Raw genomic sequence first — 22,889 nt, 5'->3', positions numbered from 1 at the left:
GTCAGTACTGTTCAAGTACTCCACTACCTGGTAAGTCTAACCTTAAGCTTATCAGGTAGTCATCTACTGAGGAGTCACTTACAATCCCTAGTTCACATGTGGGAAGTAATGTCCATCCTGAAGGCAGGACCTATCTGTAGCCAGACAGACCAACCCCTTCCCCCCCCCCCCCCCCCCCATCTCATCCATCTTATTTGCCTTTCTGAGGTTCCTGAAGCATACAGGGCAGAGAAGGAGCAGTAAAATCAGCACAGTCTATGCTGGCTCATCTGATCCTGAGAAGCTGAAACAGATATGAGGAGAGAACGATTAAGGCAATCGGCACAGCCATTAAGCTTTGATGCGAGATCAGGATATGCGAGTGTGCCCGGCTGGCACCCATGTTGATTCGAACACACACAGTCCCTGGAAGAGGAATTTCCCACTGAGAAAAGAATGCCCAGTACTTCCAATTTAGTTCTCTTACAAGTGTAAATTAAGTTCACAACTCCCTTGTAAGAACTGGTCTCACAAAAGACAGACCAGCCCCATTTGGCATGACAGACAAGAAAGAGAAATACATGACCCCATGAGTATAAAGGTGGTACAGCAGCACACTCTTTTGAGTGTCATTCTACCCTCTACCTGCTGGTTGGATTAAGTGTTTGACCTCCGGAGGTTCTATGGGGACGCCCACCTCATATTTTCGTCTTTCCTAGGAATTGAGGGACCGGCCCTGGCCTGACATGCTGGAGTCGAGAGGCACAGAAGGGGGTAAAAATTGTACCTGGATGTGGTCCTCTGTCTTAAGTGTACACATAGAAAGAGTAAGCTGTTACTTGGTACCATTATTTCTATTTTTCTATCTATCTTCTTTGTAACCATTTTTAAGATCTATATTTTGCTAGTAGTTAAGAAATAGAGCAATAGCCATTGTAACCATATGATTTATAAGCTTCTTTAATAAACCTGTAACTGTTTAAGCTTTAACCTGACTCCTTCAGTTGCTGTAACAGAACCAAGCACAATTTAAAAGAACTTCAGCCGGTCTTAAGGGACAGATATAGGGAGAGCTTGGGCGTTTGGATTTGTGTCACACCCAGGTGGCAGAATTCACTGGGGCACTTCTCAGCCTTCCCCAAGGCTGCCCACTGCGAAGGAATTACGAATTCTAGCAGCTGAAATCTGAAGTGTAATAAGCTCTTCCTGTACATTTATTGGGCACCCGTCAACCTCCTCCAGGTTGCCTGCTGCAAGGGACCCTGGTCTCAGCAGTTAAAGTCTCGGGTGTATAGCACATACACACTGCCCTGACCGTCGGCTGACACTATCTGATAAGCCTGTCAGACCTACAATTCCCCTAATGGTAATCTTTAGATAGATCACAGTCAGTCAGTGAAGTCAAGTTTGCATTTCAGCTCCTGTGAAAGTTAAGTAAACCCCTCATCTTGGGTGGAGGGAGAGAATAAGATGAGGACTTCCTGTTAACTACCTCAGAAACTGTGCTATCATTTTGGCTCAGGCACAGCTTGCCAAGTCTGGTGAATCACACAGCTGGTTAGCTAGCTGGAGCTGCTGCAAATGCAGTCAGAAGTGCCACAAGTCAGCTCTGCATCTCTGCTATCTCTCCCCTCCCAGAACACATCAGGGTCCAGGAGTTGGTACTGAGTTTTCAGTTCTGTTCCCCTTGCAGAAGCTCAGAATGTGGCACATCCGCTAAAAATTTTTCTATAAAAAGAAATTATGTAAATAATTCAATATGTAATGTGAGACAATACATTTATTTTGGTTTAATGCTTAAAAATAATCTAAAAGGCTCGGATGATTGTGTAGTGTCTAATTAATAAGTAGAGTCCTGCACAGACTTATAAATGGGATTCTGATAAGGACAAAGGACTGAGGCCACAGATGAACCAACACTGGCATATCAAACAGGAACTTTTTCAAGGTGCTCTGTACCTGGTAAGTTTGGACCAGGCAGGGAGCGGTGCCGAAGTGGTGAATGAAGCTGAATAGGGCCTACCAACCAGTGATCTATGGGTGAAATCTTTGGAACAGTAGACTACTAGTTAAATTGACCTTTACAATACCATGCACTCGCTCTCATCTAAAGGAGTCAAATAAAATGACAATTAAGATGACTTCATCTCTAGGAGCTTACAAAAAAGTTTCCAGCTTCTTAAAACACATTTAAAGTTTGCTTTCTCAAAGACTCTGCAAATTACTTGGAATTTTCTTCATGAATTCTACTTTAGCTTTTGACTTATCAGATCTGTCCAGAGCTGTGTGTCTGTTGGTTGTGGAGGTGGATTTTAGAGTGGAAAATTCTGCATTTAGTGGAAACTTAGCTATATTCTTTTTCTATGTATCTACCCTCAGCCACTCCATAAAACACTGCTTATTAGGACTGTCAATCCTAGTATTTTCTTGTGTGTATTACTATGGTTTCAGCTGTCAGCACTATCTCTAATTTCTAATGATTAGAAAGTCAGTTTCCTCAGACAATGATAGTACAATTATTGTGTATGGGCATGTATAGCAAACAAAATCTAGTCTGAGCCTCCACAATGTCAAGTTTCTTTTGTTATCTCCTAAGTGACACATTCTCATATAATGAATAAGAATTACTTATTGAGTGACTAACCATCTAATTTTTAAAAAGAATCCTATAGAACATTAAGTTAAAAAAGAGCTGTTGATTAGCCAGTTAACTCAAGTGATTAACTCAAAAAAATTCATCTGGATTTACTGCACGTTTAAACAAAAATCCAACTGGAATGTATTAGATTTTTGGATGTTTTCTACATTTAAATATATTGATGTAAATTAGAGAGTACACAGTGCCCACTTTATTATTTTAATTATAAATATTTGCACAGTAAAAAATACAAGAAATAATATTTTTTCTGTTCACCTCATACAAGTTTTATAGTGCAATCTACTGTGAAAATGCAACTCCAAGATACTTGTTAAATAACTGCAGTCAAAAAAACAAAAACTTTAGAGCCTCCATATCCACTCAGTTCTACTACTTCTTTAGCCATCACTAAGCCAAACAAGTCAGTTTACATTTCTGGGCGATAATGCCTACTTATTTACAACAGGACCTGAAAGTGTTTGCATGGCACATTTATAGCTGCCATTGCAAAGTAGTTATGTGCCAGATATGCTAAACATTCATATGCCCCTTCACGCTTTGGCCATCATTCTAGATATAACACTTCCATGCTGATGACTCTCGTTTAAAAAGTGTTAATTTGTGACAACTTCTTGGGGGAGAATTATATCTCCTGCTCTATTTTACCCATATTCTACTATATATTTCATGTTATAGCAGTTGCTGATGGTGATGTTGAACATTTTAGGAACATTTTCACTTCAGATTTGGTACTGTGTGTGTTCCCAAGGTGAGATTTCTAAAGATAGCTACAACAGTCAACCCAAGGTTTAAGAATCACAAGTGCCGTTCAAAATCTGAGGGACAAGGTGTGGAGCATGCTTTCAGAAGTCTTAAAGAGGGGTACACCCCTGTGCAGAATCTATAGAAACTGAACCACCAAAAAAGAGTTAACCCTCTGCTAGTGGCAGATGACATGCGTCCATGCTGATGACCCGTTCCCCCATCCCGCTGTCATCTGGAGACTAGCAGAGCTGAGGGTCTGGTGCCAGTAGCAGAGATCTGGCTACTCACCAGGGCAACGTCTAGATTGACATGATTTTCCGGAAATGCTTTTAATGGAAAAGTTTTCCGTTAAAAGCATTTCTGGAACAGAGCGTCTAGATTGGCACGGACGCTTTTCCGCAAAAGCACTTATTGCGGAAAGGCGTCTGTGGCCAATCTAGATGCGCTTTTCCGCAAAAAAGCCTCAATCGCCATTTTCGCGATCGGGGCTTTTTTGCGGAAAACAAATCTCTGCTGTCTACAGTGGCCCTTTTGCGCAAAAGTTTTGCGCAAAAGGGACTTTTGCCCGAACAGGAGCAGCATAGTATTTCTGCAAAAAGCACTGATTTCTTACAGTAGGAAGTCAGTGCTTTTGCAGAAATTCGAGCGGCCAATGTAGACAGCTGGCAAGTTTTTCCCGGAAAAGCGGCTGATTTTCCAGAAAAACTGGCCAGTCTAGACACAGCCCAGGAGTGGAGCAACAAGATCCCAGCTTGCCCTACTCTCCTGGCTGCCAAGGACTCTGGCTGCTGACCAGCCCCTTGCTTCTCCCACCTATAGCAATTTGGAGGGCATAGCCCCAGCCACATAGGCTATACAAAGTGGGCCAAGAGCTACATCATTACAATTAGCATAGCTGAGAAATTTTTTAAGTAAGTGTTTTTGTAGTAACAAGTATTTTTAATTTGGTTCATTGAAATATTTTGGACATCTAATAATAAGATCAGATAACGTACTAGACAATCACTATGTAAACTCAGTACTGATTTACAGCAGGTTATCTACTTTGCCCTTCCAGTGATTAGACAGTTTTGCTAAGATTTGTGATGATTTTCAAGACAAGTACACCATGTCTAATCAGGACAAGTTTAGAAGGTAACAACTGAGGTGCTGCAGTTTTTAAAGAAATTGCATATTACATGCTATTTTACAATCCGGCCCTTTTTTTAAAAAAAGTAAGAGATAAGAAATGGAGGCAAGAATTAAGTTTCACTCCATCTTCCCCCTTGTATCTAGGTATTGAAGGCAATACCAAACTGAATTGACTCCAAAAAGGCAGATGAAGGATAAACATTCAGCCTCAAGTCAGTTTCCTTTATTTTTATTTATCAATGTCACATGCCTTGCATAATGTGAATTAAGGGACAACTATCCATATTGAAGGTGTTAAAGGGACTAGATCCAAAAATCTAAACTAAGTCAACCGTCACCTATTTTAGAAGTTTAAAAATTACTGTCAGTGAAACCACCAACACAACTGCACAATTTGGAGAAAGTCTAATTTAGCACAAGTCAAATAAAATTACAACAACTGTTTTGGAATCAGTCAGCCTTAGTGTACTTTTTACACCTGTGGAAGCTCAGATTTCCAATACATAGCTAAATACAGGCAACCCCACTTAAATTGCAAAGTTATGTAAATGTACAAAGTTTGCAGTACAAATTCTATAGAAGTTTCAACCATGAGGACTGAGTTTTAGAAAACTCTGCATTTGATTAAATTGGTGTTTAATTGCATAAACTATAAACTTTGCAAGGCTCAAAGTTTTTGATGACTCCCAATGCTGGGACACTGTAGCTTAACCATTAAGTTTTAAAAACCAAATGGTCCAGAATTTTTGTCCTGCAATTCCAAGAGGCTGTCAAGGTTTTTTTTCCCCCCAGTTGCAATCTCATCTTGATGGCTCACGGCTTGAAAGCTTCTTGCTTCAATGGACCGTAACTTATTCTGATAAGCTACTGAAATGTATGGAAGAAGTTGTGCCTAAATCCTTTTACTGCTTCTAAACAGAGTAATCAGTTTAAAGCGAACTGTTTTTATGCTTTGTGCAAAAGCAAACAGTTTTCCTGCATCAGTTAAATTGTTCTCCAGAATTTTTAAAGCTTTTGATTACTATAGGTCACCTTGACTAAACCTAACTTTATAGCTTCACTTTTATAACAGCTATATTTTGCACTCTTTTTGGGGGATACAGAAAATACACTAACCAAGTTCTTCTGAGAGACTTGTATAACAGTAATGTATTGACATTACAAATCTCAGGCTTTAAATGAAAGCTTCAATACCCATATACTGCAGCAAGTGGCATGAAATTAATTAGCATGGGGACATTTATTGTTCACAGGTTTCAGCACCTTTTCCACTTCCAAGATACTTCAGAGAGTTATTCTTCACTTCGATTCCTTACTCTGCATTAGTTACCATAATTCAATTACAGGCATAAAAGTGGTCTGGTATTCTTCTTAGTTTCAATAAACTTAGACCAACTATCCACTTGGAAGCATCACTGAATGCAAAATATTACAATCTGAAATGTAGAATGCTGAAACTGGTTTGAAAGGGAAAGTGTAGTAGCAGGATTAATACATACATAGAGAATTGGTCCAGAAGACAACTGTTACTGTTTACCAGTTCAACTAATACTCCTGTCATCTGAAGACGTGGGTTGTGCCCACGAAAACTCATACCACCACCTACACATTTTGTTTGTCTTTAAGGTGCTACTAGACTATTTGTTGTTTAATTTTTTCCTGTTACAAACTAATTCAGCTACCTTTCTCAAGCTCTTGCTACAAGCATATTGGCCTTCCAGCTGACATTTATATTCTTGCAAGAACCATCATCTGTTAGGGTTACCTGGGACTGTATCAATTCTACTCCTTCAAAGGCCTCCATGTTTTATCCTTTCTGCAAAGCAGCAGTAAATAGGGGATTCAAAGTCCTATTTTGTGACAAAATATTCAGTATTAGAAGTTTAGAAGAAAAAGATAGAAACACTACTGCAGCTATTTTCCCCCAGCCTCCATGCATGCAAGTCTATTTCAGCAGTTGGGAGAGAAGTTGGGAGATAAGTGCGTCTTTCAGCTGAAACGTAACCTTTCCCTTGAGTAAGCTGGAAGCAGTTACATAGGATTACCAGACAAAGTTTAACAAAAAAATGAACATGTACGACTACATTCAGGCTTAAGTTGAAAAAGATGCCTTACACCTTAAAAATCTAAACTTATTTTTATTTCCAAGAGAACACCAGGTTCTGAAGTCCTCTTATATGATCATGGAATAGACAAAGCATGATAACGTCACTTGGCCTGGAACCACTAACAGCCTCAAATAGTTAACTGTTCTGGTCAGAAAGTTCAGCTACAGCTTATGCCCGAAAATTCGACATTTGAATCCATTGCTTACATCAGTACTGGCTAATTGAAAGAAGTGGGAACACAGCTGCAACACAAAACTACCTGAAGAGATAGAAGATTGGTTCTACTTTACCTGAATTTATCAGCTGCATTGGGCTTATTAGAATATAAGCATTTCACACACAAACAGCCAAAAGTCTGAGAATTCTATGTATTGGAAAACATACCATTTAACACACCTGGTCATGAAATAGGACGTTTAAGTCATGAGCTAACACTAGGGCTACGGATATCCCCCGCGGATTTAAATAAACATATCCGCCGCTTTTTTCCCCGGCTTGGGGAAAAGCTGGAAAAAAAGCATCTAGACTGGCGTGATCCTCCGGAATAAAGCCCTTTTCCAGAGGATCTCTTATTCCTACTTTACAGCCGCTCCCCGAGTTATGACCGTTTGCACTTATGACCAAAGCTCCCATGGAGTGGTCGTAAAGGCGGTCCCCGAGTTACGAACGCAACACGTGCTTACGAACAGCGCGGTCACGTGTAACTCAGTGGGGTCCGAGTTATGAACAGCTCGAGTTACGGCCAAGTGTTTGGTCCGTAACTCATTCATAACTCAGAGAGCGGCTGTAGTTATAAAGTTTCCCCAATATCTAACCTAAATCTCCTTTGCTGAAGATTAAGTGGATTACTCCTTGTCTTATGTTCAGTAGCCATGGAGATCAACTAATCACAATCCTCTTTATAAGAGTCTTTAAACATAATTGAAGAATTATCAGATCCCCATCCTCATTCTCAACTTAACTTTTCCTCAGTCAGATTTTTGAAATGTTTATTATCTTTGTTACTCTTCCCTGGACTCTCTCTAATTTGTTCACATCTTTCCTGAAACATGGTGCCCAAAACTGAACACACTATTCCAGCTGGGGTCTCACCAGTGCCAAAACTATTACCTTCTAGGTCTGATGTACAACACTGTTGTCAATATACTCCAGAATATTAGTTTTTTCCATGATTGCATCCAGGGCTGTCCTGAAGGGGATGACAGGATCCAGGGCAATCCCTCTAATGCCAGGCCCTATGCCCATTCCACCCCTTCCCAAAAACCCCTCTCCCAAGAGAGGCAAGCCAAGAGATTACCAAGGGGCCTGGCGTTGGCAGCAGCAGGGATTGTGCCCTTGACCACTGCTCCCCAGAGCCCACATCACTTGGGGGAGCAGAGTAGGCCAGGGTGGTCAGCTTCCCACTGTTGTGGTGAAATGGAGTGACCAAACTGGGAGATGGGGTTGCTGCACTGCCCATAGCTTTTGACACTGTGCTGACTGCGGGGTCAGGAGGGAGTGTCCCATTAATATGGAGGGAGGGACCATCCTGTCCAAAAGACCATGAAGATGGCCACTGTGGGGGCCACTCCAAAGTGCAGGGCCCATGGGGGGCCACCCCAAACTCTTATGGACAGGATGGCTGACTGCATCACACAACAATTCAAAGTGCAAATGACTATGAACTACCACATCTTTTTCAGTTCCACTCTCTAGCTAGTTATTCCCATTTTGTAATTTGTGGATATTTGATTCTTCCTTTGAGTATTAGTAGTGCACTTGTCTTCAGATTAATTCTCCAATTTGTCAAGGTTATTTTAAAATTCTAACCCCATCCTCCAAAGTGCTTGCAACTGCTTCTAGATGTGTGGTATCTGCAGATTTTATAAGGATACTCTCCTGTCCATTATCAAAGTCTAATGAGAATATTGACTAGTATGTGACCCAGGAACAACCCTATGGGTACACAGAAATACAGGAGCTTGACTCCTGGACAGCGCTTTTATCCAGACTGCCTGTTTGGAAATCTGAAAGATCTGAATTTGAAGGAGTGTTATTTGGGTCCTGAACAATCAGAGGGTGTAGGGTGCTACACAGTGATCAGGAATGGAAGCACTGCTTGGCTCATATAAGATTAGGCTTTCGCCATGACAGTAAGTAGGAGGAATAGTGAAATCTTGTGTTTAATCAAGTTACTTAGAAATGTAGTGGTTTTTCAAATCCAGAAGATGAAGGTAGAATCAACTGATGAGATTTAAAGAGCTTTGCAGTGCCCTCAAAGTAGAATTAAGAAAAAGTCAAGATCACCTGATATTTTACAGACATGTGTCCTGTGAGCTAAGCTAAGGGGTAAAAGGCATTGTTTAACAAGTGTTGAACACGGTATGTACCAGGAATGGGTAGATAACACTATTTTGAAATTTCATTAAAGTTAGTATCAGGAATACGCTTAGAAATTATGAAATGTATAGCTTAAGATTGCTCTGAAAGTGCATCCGTGCTGTAATTATGGAATCAGAACTGGAAGGAGGTCAAGTACAGTCTTCTGCATGTAGAATAGGAATAGATATGTAGCCATGTTAGTCTGGTCTAGCTGAAACAAAAAACAGGACTATGGCACAATCAGATCAAGAACACATTCCTGCTCATCCAGAAATATAATTTATGCTATCATGTGCCGACAATGTCCGTCTGCTATGTACATTGGACGTGTCAGACACTTCAAAGAATCAATGCCCACAAAACAGATATTAGACAGGATCACAGAGAAAAAACAGTTTCTTGCCATTTCAACCAGAAAGAGCATTGTCTCAATGACCTGATTACCTGCATCCTGCTTCAAAGACCTTTTAACACCAGGCTTGAAAGAGAATCCTCTGAACTGCTTACATTTGACACTTTACACCTAGGTCTTAACAAGGACGCCAATTACCTTACCCATTACAAAGATAGCTTCCCCAGTTATCACCTCTAATATCATTAGCTCACAGACATTTACCTCCCCACCTCATCCCCCTTCTGTTCTGATATTTGATTTGTCCTTTTCATAGGTGTTCATTTTTTTGATTGTATCTTTGGTATATATGGTTGTACCAATTTTCTTCCACAATTTGATCCGAGGAAGTGGTCTGGCCCATGAAAGCTCATCACCTAATAAACCATCTTGTTAGCCTTTAAAGTGCTACATAGTCCTGTTTTTTGTATCAAGTACAGTCCCTGCATTTATGGAAGACCAAGCAACAGTTAGATCATCTTAGCCAGGTGTTTGTCTAACCTAGTCTTAAAAACCTCCAATGGTGGAGATTCTACAACCTTCCTAGGCAATTTCAGTACTTAATCACCCCAACGGTTAGTTTCTCCTAATGTCCAACCTAACTCTCCTTTGCTGTAATTTGAGCTCATTGTTTCTCATCCTATCAATAGAGGTCAAGGAGACAATTCTTTCTTCTACCTCCTTGAACAACCCTATAGTACTTGAAAGCTGCTATCATGCCCTCTTAGTCATCTTTTTCAAACTAAACCATCCCATTTCTTTCACTTGTCCCTCCTAGGTTACAGTCTCTAGACTTAATTTTTGTTGCTCTTTGGATTTTTTCCAATTTGTCCACATCTCTCCTGAAATGTGGCACCCAGAACGGAACAAAAATACTCCAGTTGAGGCCTAATCAGCATGCAGTAGAGCAGAATTATTTCTCATATCTTGCTTACAACATTCCTGCTCATACATCAGAATGATGTTTGCTTTCTCTTTGGCAATAGTATCACATTGGTGATTCGTGTATTTAGTTTATGGTGCACTATGATCCCTAGATCCCTCTCCACAGTACTCCTTTGTAGGTAGTCATTTCCCATTTTGTATGTGTGCAACTGATTGTTCCTCCGGAAATGGAGTACTTTGCATGTGTCTTTATTGAATTTCATCCTATTTTACTCAGACCATTTCTTCAGTTTGTCCAGATCATTTTGAATTGTAATCCTATCCTCCAAATCACTTGCAACCTCTCTCAGCTTGGAAGGGTTGCAAGTTTTATAAGTACTATCTAAATCATTAAGACAGAAAACAGGACCTATACTGAAACAGATCCCTGTGGATCTCCACACTATGCCCTTCCATCATGACTGCGGACCATTGATCGTTACTCTGGGAATGGTTATCCAACCCATTATGCACCCACTTTACTTCCATCTCCATCTAGGTTATAGTTCCCTGGTTTGTTAAGGTCATGCAAGACTATCAAATGCCTTACAAACATCTAGACATACCACATCTACTGCTTCTCCCTTATCCACAAGCACTGGGCATAATGATGAAGTGCCAGCCACTGGTCCAATTACATGAATGACTGTCCTGTTCAGCTATTTTCAAATCACTTGGTCCACCTTATTATTGTTAAAGTCAGAGTACTGAATTTCATCAATGTGCAAGTTATAAGAATGAGTACTGGGTAAAATATTAAGTTTTACCTTTGACAGAAGTAATTTCACACAAGTGACATGACCCTCATATACTGCTGATAGAAGAGGTGTGATATGATGTTTATCTGGAGCCTATAAAGACAGGAACCAAGACAGTTATTGAAGTTCACATTTGTATTCAAAAAGTTTATACCTCAGCCTGTGCGCTATATATACACACTGATGTTTACTATACTGAAAAGTTAATACCATTTTTCAATGCACTCACTCCCCTCCCCCAAAAAAAAGCAGAACCCCCCAGGAATTTCAAACTTTTTAAAAGATTTTCTTGTTGCAGACTGATAATTCTCTGAAAAACTCTTGAACTTTATCTTCACAACAGCCTGGTTATATAACAAAGTCGGTTTTATTCACCTTGCTGAGAAGTCCATTTAGTTTTTACTGGGGTGAAAGGGGAGGTGTAATAGTTAAATATATTAGTGCCACACTATACAAAATAGCTGCAGGTTTAACACAAGATGCAACAGAAAGAGAAGGAAAGCAGAAAAAAGAACACAAGGAAGAAGTGGACATGTTCCCTTTTCACTAACAAAGGAAGCAAAGAATAGACTTGTAACTTAAGTCCTTAACTGGTGAATGCTAATCAACTTCCTAAATTTTGGAGGTTTAAGTGTCATAGAATTATGGTAACAGACTGTTGACAAGTGCCAGCTAGCTGAAGTCCTAACAAATCTTGGGTTAACGGGGGAAAAAAAGTTCCCCTTAGTAGCCACTCTTTAAACTTAAGTTTAAACAAGAATCTTCTCCCAGTATTGTATACTAATTTCACATATCTTAAGCTCTGAAAAAAGGTCAGATATGACTGCTGAATCCTAGTTCTCATTAACCAGACTTTAAATGGAAACTAGCAAATGGAATTTGCTTGCATCCCTAAATTACACAATGCAGAAATAAAAAAGAATATATCAGAAAGCCTAGGCTTATCAGGTAGTTGAGTAGTGACTCAACTAGTTACTTTCCCCATTTGCTGCCTCTATCAGAAGCAGCAGCCGGGGGGAGGGGAGGGAGAAGCAGGAGCTGGTGCTGGAGGGAAAGCTAGCTTAAAAGCCGGTTCCCCCCAGCGCTATCTCCGCAGGGGGCAAAGGAGGCAGAGGCACAGCGGGGCGAAAAGGTGCAAGCCAGGACTGAGCAGTCCTAGCTCACACCAGGTCCCAGATGCTGCACCTCTGCTTTTTAACTGTATTAAGAGTCATGGACTACTTGATTGGCTTCCTAACCACTATTTACTTTTACAGAATGTAAATTACACTGTAGATGTTAATGTCAGTTTAAGCTTCAAGCCTCCATTTTGTTCTTACAATATTTTACTCACTGATTTCTCAATTATATGAAATAAATGAATTAATGTGAGACAGTCCCCCAGACTTTCACAAAATCTCTTAATACATCTGACCCAATTGCACAAGGCACACAGTCAGTCTGCCTGCAATTTGCAAAACATACATTAATATCAGCTCCTTTTAATAGCAGAAATTCCAGAATCTCAAGCTGCCCGCAATCTGCTGCATAATGAAGAGGTTTCCTCCCACCTTCCAGTGTCCGATTGACATCTTCACCCTTATAAAGAAGGAAGAAAAACTCATTAGATTTCCTTATTTATGCAATATTCTTTAAAATGAAAAAAAAAAGAGAAGATTCAAAATTTCAGAAGCACTAAACAATTTACCTGCTCCCTTGCCACAAACAGTATGTTACTACAAGGAACAAACACAAGAGATCAGGGTCCTTCCACTTTTTCAGATGTGGACAACATTCCAGATATTGTGTAGTCTATCATGCTTACTGTGTGAATAGTATCTGCATGTCAAATACAGGAATTACTTATTTAGAAAATTAAGTATTGATTTTTTTTAGACACTTAATCCAACAAAAGTTTGGTTTTTGAAGAAAATAATCACTTTCATTTAGTTCCCCCCCCCCATCTCCCTTTGCATACATTTTCATGCAGCTCGATTCCCGTTTCCTATACGTCAACTGTACAGCCTTCTAACCCTTCCGCACATGCTATGAACTACTTCATTTTCTCCTCCTCTGGACATTCTTCTGACAGCTCCAACAACAGAAAGTAATGGTTCACTTCCACCTTCTCATATGGCAGCTGCCATACCAATCACCATAAGGCTAGCCATTAGTGATAGCTAGGCTGGCTTGCTCCTAGTCGTTTTTACAGGTCTTTGGGTTCTTTTCTAAAGGTGTCCAATGCTCCTCATCGCAAAGACTTGGCATAATATCAAAAATAGGGATTTAAAATCCCGTTTAAAAAATTAAAACAAAAGTGGTATGGCAGGGGGTTGTTCCAGTTGGTTAACTGCTTGCCTGGTGTTCTTGTACAAGAATCAGGAGAATTTCATAGTGTTATATTGACAAGTTGTTTAATTTTTAGAAGTGTTAAGGTTTTAATAAATACTGAACATTTTATAGTTGAAGCACTTGGTCCCTCATTGTGCCCCTTCCTCGTTTCCTTGTCAGGGCTCCTGAAAGCTAGTTCAAAATTAAACAAATCCTGTTCTTCCTTGAGAACAACAATCAGCAGGTTTCTGCAATGTGATAAATTATCAAAATATATTTCAGATTCTTTATTCATTGACAAGAATGTAGCCAGCAGTATGCTTATTAAAACTGTGTAATACGTTCTTGAGGAGAAAAATAAGTTAGGTCAGGTTGAAATTTCAGTTTGGGACAAACTAGGCAGTTCAGGAATTTATCAATTCTAGCCCCCGCTGTTTCATTTGTTAGAACTGAAAGGTTCCCAGAGTGGGTTTGTAATATCACCACTTGAATAATTTTCTGATTAGTTCTAATCATTTAATTTCATTCTTCAATTCTTTTGCAGTTCAAATTGTAGAAGTGCATTAGATTTTATTGTCTGTCCCTACAATTTACTATGCTCTTACCCCATTAAAAAGGCACGAGTAAATTTAATAATAAATTTTAAATTCCAAGTCACAAATGATAATTTAAAAGCTCATTATTTTCTTGCTAGCCTATTCAACCATACTAAACTTATGTCTTTCCATTTTGGCTCAGTGCCTTTTAAAATGTCACAACTGTGCAACTAAGACTCTATTTGGAAGCTGATCTTGAATAAAACTAAAGGAAAGTCTCAACATCAAGCCCCTCCCAAAGTAATTAAATGGCATATTATTTTGCTTCTGGAATGCCTACTCAAATCCTAAAAAGCAGTATAAATTCACATCCATATACCACCTTTTCCATTTTTCCTTTTCATAACCATCAGCTGCAACAAGATCCCCAGGAGATAGGAAGGGCATGATTTAGAGCAGAGGTCTCCAACCTTTTTAAGCCCGAGATCACTTTTTGAATTTAAGTGCAATCCAAGATCTACCGCAAATATAAATACCTCTGCCCTGCTTCCTTCCTAACCCTTATCCATGGACCTGCCCCTGCTCACTCCATCCTCTCTCTCCTGCCCATCCTCACTCACTTTCATCAGGCTGGGGCAGAGGGTTAGGGTGCAGGCTCTGGTCTTGGATTAAGGGATCTGGAGTGTGAGGGGCTGAGCTGCTCTTGGGGCAGGCTGTTGGAATGTAGGTGGGGTTGTAGGTACAGGCTCTGGGACAGCGTTTGGATGCAGAGGTGCTCAGGACTGGGACAAGGGCTTGGGATGAAGGAGGGGGTTCATGACTGGGGTAGAAGTTTGGGATGTGGGCCCCAGCTGGGCACTGCTGGTGGCTCCTGGTTGGTGGTACAGTGGGGCTAAAGCAGGCTGAGGCTTGCCCCTGCCCTGGCCCTAAACCACTCCCTAAAGCAGCCAGCAAACTCCATCCCAGGTCCTGTTGTGCCCTCTCTGCTCTGTAGAGAAATGATACAGGGTGGGAAAAGGAGCAGCCTGACATCAGCATCACTCCTCTCACTCCCCTACCCTGCACTGAAAGCAGGAGCCTCCCAGGGGGAGGAGCAGCTCCAAGGCAAAGGGCAGGAGGTATGCAGCAGGGGAGGGAGAAGGGAGCAACTGAAGTGCAGGTGCTAGATAGCCTCTTGGCCAAACTAGTCAGGATCACCTGTCAGAGGCTCCAAGATCTACCAGTAGATCCCGATCTACGGGTTGGTGACCACTGATTTAGGGTACCAGATAAACTAGTCACTTCACTGATGAACAGCTTCCCATCTCCGTTTAACTAGATTTCACTACTGAAAGGAATTTGAGGGGAAGCCATGAGTAATGATTCCAATGTATATGTTCTCCTGAAACTTCCCACGAAGGTTAGAGAGTTTAAGTCTTCTCCACAGATTAGGTCATCTGTTAGATATTCTCTGAAATAAAATTTCAAGGAACGCTTTCAGTGCTCAACATTATAGGTGAACTGTATTTCCAGCTCTCTTGCCCCTCCTTCCCACCATGCACAACTGATGACTATATCATGACAACCAGAGAGTAAGAATATTTGGAAAACAGTTGAACTTTGGAAATTTTAAAACTGGCACAAAACCTTTGAAATCTCTACTGTAAAAGCTAAGAAAGAAACTCATTACTTCAACCTTGAGTAAGGTGCAGTTGTCCAATAGGAACTTTAAGGAATCCAATTACTGTACAGCTACAGATTTTATCTTCATTTTTGTCCTTTGCCCTATCTCTGAATTCCCAGTTACATAACTACTGATTTTATATAACAAAGTATTTGAACACACATCTTATGATTCTATTAATATTGCATAGGATAATAAACCACATACGCCCTCTGGAATGAGCATGAAAGAAAAATGAAGACATTTATTTATGTCAAATTTAGGCTTGTAGTGGAGTAGCAGCAAATGCTGAATTCTGTATGTGAGTGCAGGAATGTCAAGGCATGAATAAAAGAGCATAGGACACAGCTGGTGCCTTAGCTAGGTTTCATTGCTGCATATTAGTAGCCACCCTCCATCCCATGTCAAGGTAGTCACATATGACAACTACAAAAGAAAGAAGTCAGGTCCCATTTCTAGGTAAAATTGTCACCTTCACATCATGCACAAATGTGAATAAAAATCTCATATCCTGTGAGAGACCATGGCATTACTTCACCATTCTCTTGGCAGTGGGAGTCAGGCTAGGGGGGGTTGCTGAAGAATTTGTGAACTCTAAATGGTCTCTAATAGGCAGAGCCACTCATGTCCTGCAGAGTGCAAAATATCCAGTAATGTGCATGGATACTCCTGGACCAGTGAAATCTGAGTATGTACAGAGACGGCTACCTTTTCACAAATTCCTGGTACATTGTAACATCCAGTACTGGAGAAGAGGATTCAAAACAGTGGCCTTATCTAGTATAGAGTAAGTATTGAGAAGAGCTACTTCGGTGTTCAGCAGACAACTGAGCAGATGAATATTTAACAGGAAGGTCAGATTCTGGAGGAATAGAGCCCAGAGTTACTGGGATCCCAGAATTACTGTTACATAGAATGCTATTCGCGAGGGTATTTAGAGTAGACTGATGACTAGGAAAAGATGAGCTCAAGTACCACAGTCAAGCTGACCTAAACTTGCAGCTGAAGTACACCAAGATCTATTTAAGAATGTTTCCAGTCAATTTAGCTACCCTCTCAGGGGCACAGACTCACTACTAGGTACAGAAAAAACACAAAAACGTATCACAGCATTGCGTATCTATACCAATGGCCCTTAAAGTGTAGTTTGTGCTCACCAATAACGTTTGGTGGCTATGAAGCTAGGCCAACCCTAATCTGGAATGGGAAGGGAGCACCATGCTTCCATCTTCAGTAAGGATGTTAATTAGCAGTTAATTGACTAATCGAATAGTCAATGCATTTTTGCATTGACTATTCGATAGGGCGCCTCCACTTTTTGAAGCGTAGCAACAGCCCTAAGACTGTTGCTACACTGCAAAGGGGCAGCGCCCCGGGGTCAGCTAGGGAGTACCAGCTGATTCTAGCCTCCACACCGCATTTCAAAGTGGCCTGGGGTCAGCTGGGGAGCCCCCAGCTGATCCCAGACTCCATGCAGCACTGCCACTTTAAAGTACTCCCCTCTTCTACCCCCTGCCCCCCACTGCCTCTCTCTCAGAGGTAGCAAAGGGGTGGGGAGAGTGACTAGTTGACTATCCTATAATTACTTGCTTATTGGATAGTTGACTAGTCCTTCACATCCCTAATCCTCAGCTCTGCCCTCAGCCACACTCCTCCCCTACTCAATTCAGTCCCCAATCCTGCTCTTCCTCTAGGCCTGGGTCAGCACTCTTGGGAGCCGAAGGGGAATGCCAAAAGAAAGCACAACACTCCCAGCATCACTCCCAGATCAGTTCCTCCCCAACACTGTTAAGGCACTGGCCCTGTTCTGCCCCCAGCATCAGCTCTGCTACTGAGGAAGTCTTGGCTGTGCAGTAATGGAGGGGGTATGGACTGATTCCATAAATGATATGGAGAAGTGGCACAGCTGGAAAAGTTTGTGCACCCTGATCTACATGATGGTACCACAACAGCAAAGCTATCTATTTACATATATATTAGAGCAGGGGTGGTGAGCCTAAGGCCCAGGGGCTTGCCTGGATCCAGCCCCTAAGGCTAAGGGTTCCCTCCAGCACTGGCACTCCCCGACAGGGCTGGCACACAAAGTCTACTAGCACAGCCCCTCCCCCCATCCTAGGCTCTGGTGTGCAAGAGGATTGAGAAGGAGACACTCCCCACATTCAAGGGCCACATCAGTGAGGGCCCATGACTGATTTTTCTGAGAGTTACTGGCTCCCCAACCCAAAAGGTTCCTCACCCCCATTTTACAGTGTGTCTGAATCCATTTGTTCAAGAACACCCTCTAAAAGTGGTAAGAGCTAGGGCAACCAAATTTGGAATGCAGCTTCCTCTTCTAACTTAAAGCAAGGTCAGATTGTGACAAGACAACCAGAAACCCTAGGGAAACGACTGTTTTCCATAATACGCAAAAGGAGGGGCACGATAGGATAGTGGCCACTAAGGGGCAGCAAGCCCACAGAAGAGCGCTATTCTGCAGTGTGTCCATTGAAGGTAGCCACGCCACCAAGGGAGTGGCCAGCATTAGGGATGCAAAATTTCAATTAATTGGCTAATTGAATAGTCCCAGCTAGCCCCAGGCTGCACATGGCATTTCCAAGCCTCAGCACCACAGGGAGCCTAGGGTATGGCCCTGGGTTCCACATGGTGATGCCCTTTTGAAGCACCCTTACTCCTGTCCTGTCTTCCCCCCCCCCCCCCCCCACTTGCTGCCTCTGATAGAGGCAGCCAGAGAGGGGGAAGGAAGCGACTAGAGCATCGACTATCGGATAAGCAAATGTTTATCAGCGAGTCAACTAGTCATTCACATCCCTAGTCCACAAGGCTGGGGCTTCACCATCTTACCTGCCAATACATTGTGTAAGTAGCAACTGTCCCAAACCTTTCCTCCCTCCACTCCCCCAGCTCTTGGACCCCAGTGGCTAAGGTGGGAACTGAGGAAAGACCCATGCCAGTTGGGACTCACTGCCTCTCCTCACCCAAACATACCCCAAGACCCTTGCACCCCCTCCCCAGATTCCTAAGACTTTGTCCTGAGTCCTGCAACCCCCACTAGACACCTACCCACCATTGCTCAGGCCCTTTGGGTAAGTCTGAAAGTGATGCTATAAAGCCATGTCTACAATTATAGGTGCAAGTCTGCATTTTAAAAAAATCCATAGTTAATTGCACTTCAGTAATTCCACAACTGCAACAGAATGAAGACCCGCTGGTCTAATCAATTTTCAACAGTCTGATTCTTGACTTGGGGATAGAGCATGGCAAGGAAGGAAGCAATGACTCTGACATCAACTCAGTTTCAAGTTGGAACAGAAGAGAACTAATGCAGGGTGGTTGTCCTTCCCCTCTGCCAATTACTTCCTCTTCTACCCAGGGGCTCCTTCCCTTCCCCACCTATAGTTTGAAACAAGAATTTTGGATGACATCTTGTCTTTATTCCACTTAGAGATGTCAGCAGTAAGGAACAGGTTACTCAAGAGATTAGCTGAGCAGACAGGAAAGAGGGGAGAGGAGTGTATTTTTGGCAGTGTGAAGGTGCATACAGACAAATGTTTATTAGGGTAGATTCAGAGCCTGTTTTCTCCAGTTCATTTCACTAGTGAAACTAGGGCAGGCAGTGCAGTCGAAATAACTGTAGACAGGCCTTGGGGCTAGGAAATCCTAGAGTACATCCACACTGGAAAAAAAAAAATCACATACGTATTTGCAAACAGCACTCCTAGTAACAGCTCAAGTGCTAGTACTCAGTTAAGGCATTTTCATTATGTCAAAAGCAGGTAAGATCCACCTTGCACTTATGCCTTGGCTGGAAAACAGACATAGTATTTTCTGGTTTTATAAAAGGCTTTGAATTCTCAGGAAAACTGATATGTTAAAATATTTGCTCTGTCTGAATCCTGCCTGGCTGCCAAGAACACTGTAAGAGCTTTGAAAATGTTACAAGCACTAAATTTCTATGGGCTTACCACAACAAAAAGTAAACTATAGTACAGAGGTTTACTTTGTTGGCTGCCATGTCAATGGTAAACAAATAGCCAACTCTAATCAAATGCAAACTTGGGTATCTGAAGTTTTGTCCCAACCTAAAGAATACGATTCCAGAAAAAAAAAAAACTGCTATATAAACTGAACCACTGAGGCATCTGTGTTTTGGCTGTTGTATCAGCATTTTTAAACAAAAAATCCTGCAAAGCATTGGAGTAATTCTATAGAACAAGGATGAACTCTACATTTTCTAGTGAGAGCTTCTAGAAGCTTGTCTCTCTCCTGATTTCAGAAAAAGAATTGCTCTATATTTTATATTGCATAAACAAACCTGTGCCTGAAGGATGACAGTGACGTGATGACATCACTCTGCGTCCCCAGGAGCTCTGACCATATGACCATTCTGAAATGGGAGGTGCAAGTTGGCTCTGGCACTCAGGCTCAGGTCTGCTCTCCTGGGCATGCCTTGCATCCATCCCATCCACTTCCCTGGCTCTCAAGAGCAGCCGCTCTGTACTCTGGGCTTGCCACAGAGAAAACCTGCCCCATCAGACCAATTTGTAAAGGCTGGAGTAGCTGGGGCTGTGCTGCCTGGCCCAGTGGTGCTGCTGGGGGGATTGGTGTGCAGCTCAATGAATGTGGGGAGGCAGGGTGTCTAAGGAGGGAGGGAGGAGGATAGGGTATATGTGGGGATGGGCAGTGTGGTAAAAGGGAGGATGGGTGGAGGGGAATATAGGAATGGAGGCAGGGGGTTGGGTAGCATGGGGGCAGGAAGGTGGAGGGTTTAGGGAGGATGGTGAGTGCAGGTATGGAGGCAGGAGGAATCTAATTGAAGTACAGGTTTCAGGGAGGAGAGCCAGGGCTGGCCTGGCCGCAGCCCTGCCCAACTGAGGGGAGAGAGCAGAAAGTCCACACTGGCCCAGCCTGTGCTCTGCATGCCTCAGCCTGGCCCTATCTGGAGGCAGAGGGGAGTGCCGGGGCTGCCTACCCCCAAAGACAAGGGGGTTGGTGAGTAGGAGGCACTGCACCCTAGTTATAATTTGAAAATGAAAAATCAACTCCATACACTTTGAGAGCTGATACTGAGTCAAAAGGCAGAAACTCTCCTGGTTAGAATATTTACTATACCATTTCCAGAAGAATACATCTTAAGTGTACATCTAATAATTGAATGGGTGGTACTAGTTAACATTTTACTGGTAGATGAAGAGCCACAATGAACATAGGTTCAAAGTTACAATACTGGCTGAAATAGCATCACACATCTGTTATGCATGTCTGAATAGCTGATAAAGAGTATTCCAAGGAAAGTGTGAAGTTAGGTCCTCCACGGCAACAATCTCCACCCGTCATCAGCACTGAATACGCATTTGCAATCCAGAAGAATAAGGCCTCATACAGTTAAAAATTAGGCCGATATTGCTATGGCATTTTGAGGTGCAAAAGTCCACCCTCGAGTGCTGTAGTAATATTAACCTAAGCCCTAGCATCACACAGCTGGATCAAGGAAAGAATGCTTCCATCAAGAAATGGTGTTACTACTGCAACAAAGCCCCTCAATTGCTGTAGGCTACATCTCTAAGGTTAGGTTAGTATAGCTACAATACAATGCACCTCCTTTAGATCACCAGGTGGTACAAAGGTTTGATAACTGTGGGATATCAAATTATTAGAGGATAGAGTGTGTTACTATGCAAGTGACTAGAAACCATCTTAAACTACAGTTTGCAAGAGATTATATGGGTGACCAACACACAGGTAAGAGTTTAAATTGTTTGGGACTCTAAAATGTGATTTGGAGGAAAAAGGAAATCTGACAAAAGTAGAATCTCCTTGTACTTCTCCTGCTTATGTTTCTTCTGTGGCACAGCAGGAACAGAAGACTGACCAGGTTATCAGATTTCATTCTGACATTTAAGGAAGTATTTGTGCAGGAACAGAAAAAGCAGAAGAAATGTATTCTGGAAAAGCAACAAGCCATAAGAGATGGTCTTGTGATAACAGTTAGATCAAGCATAGTGTGTTTCACTCCCAAGCCATACTGAAGAGAAGAATCGATAGACTGAGGAATGAAAAACTGGCAGAAATAAGAGGCAGAGAAAGGTACAAAATACAAGGGGAAAAGGAGAGAGAAAAAAGGAATGACTCGAGAAAGACTATTCAAGAAGCCTGCCAAGTTGGTTAAAATGGCAGCTGATGTCTCAAGATGGCCCACCCCCAGCAACTGTACCATAGAATAAGGACAGTCAACTCCCACCATTTCTTCCTTTGATTCCCTGTTCTTTGTGATTGAATGTCTGGATATCTTCTAAGTCCAGATGAAGACATGGGAATCCACGGACCATAGACTTAGGTTCTCTCGAGCTCCTTGAAGACGTAACAAACTCAAAAGATGCCAATTTAATCCTTTGTACAATAAACCTTGTATCAGACTCTAAGTTACAGAGTAGGGATGTAAGCGACCAGTCAACTATCCAATAAGCAAAAGCTTATTGGATAGTTGACTAATCCTTTGACTAGTCACCCCACTACTTACTACTTCTATCAGCATCAAAGGCAGCAAGGGAGGGGAAGAACAGGAGCCAATGCTGGGGGAGCCAGCTGAAAAGCTAGTTCCTCCAGCACCATCTCTGCAGGCAAGTAGGGGAGGCACGGGGTAGCAGGGACCAGGCAGGAGCCAGCCAGCTCTTAATACATTTAAAAATCATAAATGCAGCAGGCTATGGGGGGAACCCAGTAGGAACCAGGACAGCTGATTCCTGGTTCACACTGGATCTCCTCGCCCTGCTGGGCTTTAGCCTTTTAAATGTATTAAGAGCCCTAACCCCACTGTGGCCCCACTGCTTATCAACTAATCGACTAGTTGATGAAAATCCATTGGCTAGTTGAGTAAGTTTAACATTCCTATTACAGAGGAGATTGAAAATTAAGTAGAGTTGAAATATCACCCTTTGAGGAAGACAGCAATAGGAATAATAAAGACCACAGGAACAAGCTAAAATAAATCTGAGTATCAGAATTAGAGCAGCAAAGAAGATTCTCAAGTGGAGGTATTAGAGGGAGCTACATGTAAGATTTCTGTAAGCCATGCATTTTTTCCTGAATCTGAAAGTATCATGACTGACCATTTTTGAAGAATGGGGAAGAAAATCTCCACACTCAACATATCAACTGAGCATACTGTAGTTCCTATTCTCTTTGAAACCTTTATCTGCCCATCTAGTAATTTTATATTCCACCAAGATGACTGTCCAGTCAGCACAGAATTTGACCAAAACCCAAGGACTGCTGCTTTGGTCTGTTTACCCTTCCACGGGTCTACTGAGTGGAAAATTATATTTCCG

At 42.0% G+C, this 22,889-nt stretch overlaps 1 protein-coding gene across 2 annotated transcripts in view; it reads right to left on the bottom strand.

The window, feature by feature from the left end:
* Positions 1-22,889, bottom strand: part of MTPN (myotrophin) — a 44,676-nt gene that overhangs the window by 10,906 nt on the left and 10,881 nt on the right. The window contains exons 2-4 of one of the 2 annotated variants that reach the window (XM_025180290.2): positions 12,520-12,633; positions 11,065-11,148; positions 6,279-6,363 (exon numbers count right to left, since the gene is read on the bottom strand). In XM_025180290.2, the coding sequence (XP_025036075.1) occupies positions 6,304-6,363; positions 11,065-11,148; positions 12,520-12,633 (258 nt within the window). In that variant the 3' untranslated portion in view covers positions 6,279-6,303. The remainder of the gene's footprint in view (positions 1-6,278; positions 6,364-11,064; positions 11,149-12,519; positions 12,634-22,889) is intronic. The other variant, XM_006114373.3, reaches the window with a different exon arrangement.

Source organism: Pelodiscus sinensis, chromosome 1, assembly GCF_049634645.1.
Source record: "Pelodiscus sinensis isolate JC-2024 chromosome 1, ASM4963464v1, whole genome shotgun sequence".
In the NCBI taxonomy this organism is placed as follows: domain Eukaryota; kingdom Metazoa; phylum Chordata; order Testudines; family Trionychidae; genus Pelodiscus; species Pelodiscus sinensis.
This window is presented reverse-complemented; position numbering and strand designations above follow the sequence as displayed.